At 42.9% G+C, this 8,483-nt stretch overlaps 1 protein-coding gene across 3 annotated transcripts in view; it reads right to left on the bottom strand.

Moving 5' to 3' along the window:
- Window positions 1-6,130: 6,130 nt before the first annotated feature.
- FAF1 (Fas associated factor 1) overlaps window positions 6,131-8,483 on the bottom strand; it is a 573,725-nt gene continuing 571,372 nt past the window's right edge. For all 3 annotated transcript variants that reach the window (XM_071217456.1, XM_004476483.5, XM_071217457.1), the window contains one exon: window positions 6,131-6,388. In XM_071217456.1, the coding sequence (XP_071073557.1) occupies window positions 6,305-6,388 (84 nt within the window). In that variant the 3' untranslated portion in view covers window positions 6,131-6,304. The remainder of the gene's footprint in view (window positions 6,389-8,483) is intronic.

Genomic DNA, 8,483 nt, shown 5'->3' with positions numbered 1-8,483 from the left:
GCCTTGAGGATATGAAGTGACTCAGACCCCTTGGGAGGCTCAGAGTCTGCAGGAGGACAGACAAGCAGAGAGATACAGTTCAGAATGACCCCATGCTATGAAAAGGGCAGCACCAGGGGCTGAAGCTGCACAGCAAAGAACCTAACCCGAAGGGTGTGTGGAGGATGTGGTCAGGGAAACCATCCTGGAGGAAGTTAAGTCTAAACTGACAGTGAAGGACGAATGGGAAGAGTGTGCAAGGCCCAGACAGGACAGGAAGCTGGTGCTGAGGGCATGGCTGGATATGGGGATGGGAAGGTGGTTGGGGACTAGATCACAGGGATTTTAGACACCAAGCCAAGAGTTTGGGATTTACTCTGAGGCAGTGGGAAGCCTTTGACAGATTTAAAACAGGGGTGACATGATGAGGCAGGTGTTTTAGAAAGCTCATTCTGGCAGCTGTGGGTAGACTGGTCCAGCAGAGAAGGGTCTGGAGAAAGGAAGATCAGTTAGGATGTGGTTTATAGACCAGGTGATAGATGATAAAGGTCTGAAGGGAAGCAATGGCAGTTGGGGATAAAGGTTGAAGGAGCAGGGAATGGATTTTGGAGATGTTAAAGAGGTAGAAATTTTAATCCTTTTAAACTCACTACACGTGTTTAAAAATAAAAGGCACTGCTTAAATTCTGGCTCCTGACACATTTCTGTGGAACAGTGGTACTGAGAACTCTTGGGGAGTCATTTTAGATAGCTGAGTTTTCTATAAAAATATGGCTTTACCCCTCTTTGTACCCACTAATACCTTTTAAGTGTTATTTTTATTGCAATTATTATTTGAACTATTTTGGTAACATGCCACACTTTCCTTGGAGGAAAGTTTGACACTGCACTGTCAAACATGGCAAGGACTTTGGAGTCAAATGTCCAGGTCCAAAACACTACTCTGTCCTTTACTGGTTGTGGGGCTCAAGCAAGTCACTTCACCTTTTTGAACCTGTTGGCTATTCAAAATAGGGTCAAGATCATCCACCTGGCAGGGCTGATGTGAGGTTATATGAGGTAGTGTATATAATCCTTTAAGCACAGAATTGGGCATGTCCTTAATGCTCAACAAGTTAGTCCACCTTCTTTCTCCCTCCCATGATGCCCCAGGCTTATCCTTAGGGACTCTGGTAACACAGTGACACTTGGCAGGGCTCTCTGACCTTTCCCCAAACGGCCTCAGAACAGTGCTCCTGGCCTTAGGTTTGCTTTTCATGTTTTCTGTGGCCCCTGCCATGAACTGCCAACTCCCATGGCTGTCTTTACCCCACTCTCCTTTCCTATTATAAGCTCATAAATCTGCAGACCTTCTGACTGCTTTACATTGATTCATTTACACATCACAGAACCTTATCAGTCAGGTACTATCCAGACTTTTTAGTTAAAAAGCTGAGGTGTGGAAGGTTGTGACATCCCTTGGACACACTACTATTAAGTGGAGGAGTGGGCTTGGACCCAGGCAGTAAGGTTGCCGAGGCTGTGCTCTGAACACACATTAGACCACCTCTCAAAATCGAAACCCGTGACTAAGTGATAGAACACAAAATAAGATTGGTGAATCAATATCTTTTGCCGTATTTCTTTTGAGATCAAATTTTTAAAATGCAGCAGATTGGGAGGTGTGGTTAATGGGATATATGGGAATCCCCTATATCCTTAACATTTTATGTTATCTTCTATCCTTTAAAAATAAGTAAAAATATATTATAAAAAAGAAAGGTAATACAATCACTTGCCATATATTATTTAATGCCCTCACTGGGATCTGAGGCAATACTGTATAATGAAATGCATTATATTTTGGCAACAAACATATGAATACTGAGACCAAGTTGGATAAATAAAGATTAAGAGCCCCCCCCCGCCAAAAAAAAAAAAAAAAGCAGCAGAGAGGCACTGCATGGCTGGTTGTGGTCGTTAAAGATCTTTTTTTTTTTTTTTTTTAAGATTTATTATTTGTCTCCCCTCCCTTCCCCCCGCCCCCCGCCCCAGCTGCCTGCCATCTGTGTCCATTCTCTGTGTGTTTTCCTGTGTCTGCTTGTATTCCTGTTGGCGGCACCGGCAATCTGTGCCTCTTTTTGTTGTTGTTGCGTCATCTTGCTGCGTCAGTTCTCCATGTGTGCAGTGCCATTCCTGGGCAGGGGACACCCCTGTGTGGCATGGCACTCCTTGCATGCATCAGCACTACGCATAGGCCAGCTCATCACATGGGTCAGGAGGCCCTGGGTTTGAACCTGGACCTCCCCTGTTGTAGGCGGACACTATCAGTTGAGCCAAATCCGCTTCCCAAAGATCATCTTCTAAAGCTGAATATTTGAGACAAGAGAGAAATACTAAATGCAGAGGAGAGGGAGGTTCAAGGCAAGAAAGCCTAGTTGATACATCTCACCCTCTTTAAAGGATGCAGCTTTCTTTTAGGCAAAAATATGACTTTATACAAAGAAGAATGAACAGCATGAACCGGATTCAACTTCCTAAATAATGTTTTTTTGCTTGATGCAAATGGAGGTTTTAAATTTTGGGGGGTTAGCAGATCCCATTCAGAATATGACGAATATAGATTCTCCTTTCCAGAAAAAGTGTTCATGTAGCTTCTTGTACACACTTTTAGGGGATTTCAAGATTCATTCTTAGGCATGAAATTTAGAAATTTTATATGGAGAAGCAATGGGTTTGAAAATTAGAAACCAGAGTCTCTACTGACATGCCACGTGACTTTTGGCAAGTGGCTACTCCTTCTGAGCCCCATATGCAAAAACGGAATGATCACCTCTGCCCTGCTTCCCTCATAGCAGTTGACTGTTCTGATGAGTGTGGAAGGTGTGGTAAATTGCAAACTGCAATATAAATGTTGTCAGGAGACCGAGGTTCAGAGAGGTTACTTACTGCAAAGTTACACAGCTACTATGTGCAGAACGAAGGTTCAATCTGTAAAACAACAAAATCTCTAGAACTTATTTTATTTTTGTGTGTGTCCTGTGCGTGAAGATCTCCCTCACTCCAAGAGTGTTTAAAAGGATAAAATGAGATAATTCATGTGAATATGTTACATAGACTGTAAAATGCAAAGCTTATGTGAATTACTCCTGGACTATGTTTAGGACTTCATGTCCCACACACCTGCAAGATCCAGAGCTGGATGGTTGTGAGGCTGAGAGGGATGGTATTATTATGTCAATTAGTGATGCTGCTAAAGGAAAAAATTAAGACCCTTTTCCACATCCAAATGAAGAATTTCCATGCTTTGGGAGAAATCTTCCAGAGCTCTGCAACCTTTTTAAAACTCATCCCATGCACCCAGGTCAGCATGTCTAGCTTGGGAGTAGTAATTATTATATAACTGCAAACATATTTCATGATTCTAATATCCCTAGGTGGGCAAAATTTATAAAAGTCTAAATACTATTCACCTACTTTAAAACAGAAGAATTCCATAAAACGTGCTCTCATTAAGCTCAGACCTTGGATGCTTACAATTCAGAGATGAACACTGGCATGTCCCATATGACTACTGGTGCCAGAACATGACAACATCCCAAGCCAGAAACCTCAGAAAAAATGCACTTCTGAGAGGCAATGGGAAATTGACAATAATGCTTAAATCTTCACACTAATGCACAACTGATAATCCAAGAACACAAGGGAGTGAAATGGAATGGGGGGATGACATGGGGCTCTGGATCGTCACTGTAAACAGCTGGGCATAAGAACACCAAGCAAATATTCTGACAGACTCGCTCACTGCATTTGGATGTAACAGCAAAAGGAAGAATTGCAAAGGACACTGCTATTTTGGAGGTAATTGTAAGTCACTTAATGTTTTCTTGTCAGTTAATGTATAATGAGCTGTATATATGCCATTTTAATTTTGTGCTTGTATGAAAAGGTATACAACTGCTTTGGCCTCCTGTTCTGGAGCTCTGTAGACCAAAATGTCATGAGTGAACAGTGACACATAGCTGAGGCCTTTCTCAGCAATGAGGCCTGAGGTCTCTTTCTCCTCATTCGAGGATTTCATGGGGCCGGGCAGGCCAGATGAGACAAGAGAAGAGCTTTTCAAGACAGGGTTGGAAAGGATGTGCCAACTTCACACACATTCAAGTCACATTTAATAATTTTCATGAAACTGGCTGCAAAGTAAAGTCTATATTGTTGGCATACAGAAGTGAAGGTGAGTGGGAGGGAACAACATGATGAAGTTATATCCAAATCATTTGGAACACGTTAAACATTCAAGTGAATCAGAGGGAAGAGGCCGTGGCTCAAGCAACTGAGCTCCTGTTGACTATATGGAGGACCCAGTTCGATCTCTGGGACCTCCTGGTAAAAAAATAAAAGGCACCCCAGACCTGTGAGGATGAGAGGCGCAGGCTCCCCCGTGGTGCACGTGAAGCCATGCACCAAAAAGATGATGCAACCAAATAGGAGAAAAGAGTGAATCAGAGTTCCTTCCCTCAAACCCCCATCCACACCTCTGCTGCAACTCCTGAGTATGGCCTGAGTTCAGGGCTGCAGCTTCTTCACAGCAGCTACAGAACAAGGTCTACCTGAAAGAACAGCTAATGCACTAGTGCATCAATAGCATTGGAAATGACTGTCTTGTGCTAGCCCTAGGTTAAGGAGGTAGGAATGGGGATGGAGAGAAAGCGCTCAGATTAAACTCCTCCCACAGTAGGTCTCCTTTCCTTTCAGCTTCCCGGAAAGCTCTTTAGGGCCAGAGAAAGCCCTTATCTGCATAGTCATATCCCTAGTCTGTTAGGAATACATCCCTTTTAAGGGAGTGTTCAGGGGAGGTTCCTGATTGGAGCATCTGAGAAAAGACACAAGTTGGAATTTTCCTGGTCAATATCCACTTCTGAGCAAAGGGAAAATGATGAGGCATATCTCTAGCTTCATTTAGAGGTTTTTCTTGGCTGGGACCAGAGAATAAATTCCAGCACTTAGACTGGACAAATACAAAATGTCAAAATCAGGATCCCAACCCCTAGGATAAAGTCCACAGTGACACAAACGCAGATATGGAAAAACATCCTGGACTAAAAAGAAATAACTGCCTGTGGAAGTATTAATATAAACAGCACTCCTGTGAATTAAACCCCAAACCTGTAGATGAACAAAAATCCACATTTATCAGTTCGAACCCCAAATTATTTTAAGTAGGCTCAGGCAACATGTCTTCTGAGCTGAGCTTACAAGCTTGTTTTCTTAAATATATGAAGTCTGAATTTTCAACTATAGGATGAGACCCCTTTTATTTGAGATGGGAGTCTAATATCTGATATTAAAACATCAAAAGAGTGAAAAAGTGGAGCCAAGTTCTGGGCTCAGAGTCCATGGAGCAGCTGATCAGATTTTGGTGAAAGACAACGTGCTTAAATCACCAATGACAAGGTCCAAATAGGTGATGGAGTAGAGAGAGAGAAAAGCAGGAAACTCATTCATGTTCAGTATACACTGATGTACCAGCAACTTAGAAGCTAGTATCCATGAGGTCCTAACAGCCAAAATGCAAAGCTAACAGCAGCTTCCTGCAGCTGGGCCAGATACCATAGTCTTGGTACTAGTCCTCTTTTCACGCTAACATTGTGTGCTTGAGCAGTTTCTGTGCTGCAACAGAATAGCAAATTCCTCCTAGACAGAACCTGGAGACCCAGGGAAGCAGCAGCAAATAAGTATCTTGCATATATGGCAAACGCAGTCCTTAGAAACTTACATCCTAGGAAAGAAGTCAGAAAGTACCAACAAAAATGATATGTGTTTTTCTCCTACAACAATGTTTAATCTCCATGTTGGGAATGTCCCATTTTACTTTTTTCCTGCCTCTTAGAATGAGGTGACAAAGTAGAAATCCAGTCATGAAGATAAAAAGGCAGAGGTGTATGAGCCCTGGGTCAATGAGACATATCAAATACATAGCATCCTGGCATCACAGGACAGATAGGACTGTCCTAGACACTGTGTAAGAAGATGGGCACTGGAGAGGTAAAAATTCTACTAATTGACCACTCACACTTGAACAGTACATTAGTCACTGAATGAGGACAAGGTGAAGGAGTTAGGGGAGAGAGGCCTATGTAATGAGGGTTGGAAACATATACTCAAGGATGGGAAATTTTAAGTAGCTATGTTTATTATTACTTTTTTTCCCCAGCAATCTTGCAAGAGGCAGAATTGTGACATTGAATTGTGAGACGAGCGTGTTGGGTGGGTTGGTGAGGAGCCCTTCTCTTGATATAGGCCTCTGTGTTGTCATGGAATGACTGGTTCCACCGCTGGGCCATGTTTACTCTTTTGCTTCAAGGAAAAGGGTTTCTTGAGGGAACAGCTTTACCTCCAATAATGATTTATTTGGGTCCAACTGGGTTACCTAAAAAGCAAGAAAACACATGCTCAAAAGACTGGACAAGCACAATTTTCTCCACATGGCATTCAGGTTCTATCTATGTACATTGATTTTGTACCTACTATGTGCTAGAATGAACAGTTTCACATCTATTACTTTATTTGATCACCAAATAACCCTATGATGTAGGTGGTCTCATTCCCATTTTACCAGTGAGAAAACCAGGGCTGAGAGAGAGGTCAAGGTGTAACGCTTAGTGGAGAAACAGGCATTTGATCCCAGGGCATAGGTTCAGGAGACTTGATCTCTTTCTGGGCAGGTGAAGTTCCCTTGGCCTTGCACATCTCAGCCTGGCCAGCAGCACAGGGGGTCCTCAAGAAAAGATGCAGGTTAAATGACCAACTGGCATTCCTGAGGATCTCTGCTTGGCTAACTCCTAATGGCAGGGAGGACCTTTTCTGCTTGGTGAGACAAGAATTAAGCCTTTGAGGTTGATCTTTCTGCTGAACTCCAAGTAAGAAACTAGCATGTCTACTCCATCATGCCCTCATCATCGCCTGATGAGGGAAGGGAAGAAGGATGCCTTGGGAAACATATCACTATCTCTTTGTGGATGGGGATGATTAGTTTTAAAAATAAGTTACCATCTTAATATTTTATATTTTAGTCATTAAAAATATTTTATAATATGAACTATTTTTTTACAAGATTTATTATTTATTTCCCCCCCATCCCCATTATGAACTATTGAAAGTAAAGCTAGACAGAATCTTGGCTTGATGGGATATGCTAATCATACAGGGATCCTAAACTAGGTTTATATTCTCCTAGGGACATGGAGGTTCTCTAGACCTGAGAGTGAGAGAAAGAAACAATATTTTCCTGAATATCAAAAGGGGTCATACATTTTAAAAAGTTGATAGATACTAGTTTAGTGGAAAGGACATGGACTGTGGAACCAGAAAGACTCTAGTTTAAATCACAGCTGTATTGGCTATTAGCTTTGTGACTTTGGAGTTAGTACCTATCTTAAAGGGTTGAAGTGAGGATTTAATGAGAAAATATATATAAATAGCAGTGTTTGGCACAGAGCAGGTGTTCAATGATGGCTGGTATGTGTGTGAGTGACAGTAAGGATGGACACACAGATAAATGGGCAGCTCTGATGGGAGGCCAGGTGGGGCCTGAGGCCACTGTTCTGCTAGATATAGGAGCTCTGGGCCTATGGGCAGACTGCAGCATCTGAGGCAGGCACTCTTGTCCTCTGCTCAACTCAAGCCACATCTAATGCGACAGCTCTGATGCCTTCTCCCAGCTGGGGGAGCCCCTGGGGCTGAGGACTGGGAGGCCTTGTCACAGGCAGGCTGGCAAGCTGAAGGAGGAACACTATCCTCTGATTGTATACTAATGGAAACTAGTATGCCCAAGAGGGCCATTAAGGAGACACACACACACCTCCTGAATCCTCTCCACTTACAAGAACCCAGAGTGAAGCCCACTCTTCTGGTATCTTTTGGGCTATAGGCAGATGGGCAGGAAGGGTGGGAGAGAGGGCCCAGCCTGCTGTCTGTCTTCCAATGCACTGGGGGGCAAGCTGCTGGCAAATGTTTACCCACTTCCCCAATTAACGCACAATACTGCGCTGGCTTCTGTCAACAAATAGAGCTACCGCTGCCTCTGCCTCTGACTTGTTGGCATTTTCTGCCCAGCTGCTTCTGCTATTGTTCTTAATTAACATGCCAGAGCTCCTCCGGCATCTTCTACTTTGTTATTTGTGGTTTGTAAACATGATGTTTGCTGGGAGAAACCAAAACTATAATAGTGCTCAGAGGTGTGAGTATCAGTAGGAAGATATTTTAGGAAGCCAAAGAGGCTGGGAGGCTGAAGCATCAGGCCCAAGTTCCACCCTTCCAGGGCTGCCAACATGCAAGGTTAGAGGTTCAAAAAATCACATCCAGTTTTCACACGAGAAAATTGTGTCCCCAAAAATAAACTTGCCCAATGATTTCTTGAGAGAGCTGGAACTTGGGAAAGAGAAAACTAAAATTCCTTAAACATCTATTTTACATGCCAGGTTCTTTAAATATGTTACCTTATTTAATCCCCACAACCATGTAAG

The sequence above is a fragment of the Dasypus novemcinctus genome, chromosome 9 (assembly GCF_030445035.2).
Source record: "Dasypus novemcinctus isolate mDasNov1 chromosome 9, mDasNov1.1.hap2, whole genome shotgun sequence".
In the NCBI taxonomy this organism is placed as follows: Eukaryota; Metazoa; Chordata; class Mammalia; order Cingulata; family Dasypodidae; genus Dasypus; species Dasypus novemcinctus.
Note: the sequence above shows the minus strand (reverse complement) of the source record. Positions and strands in the feature narration are given on the sequence as shown.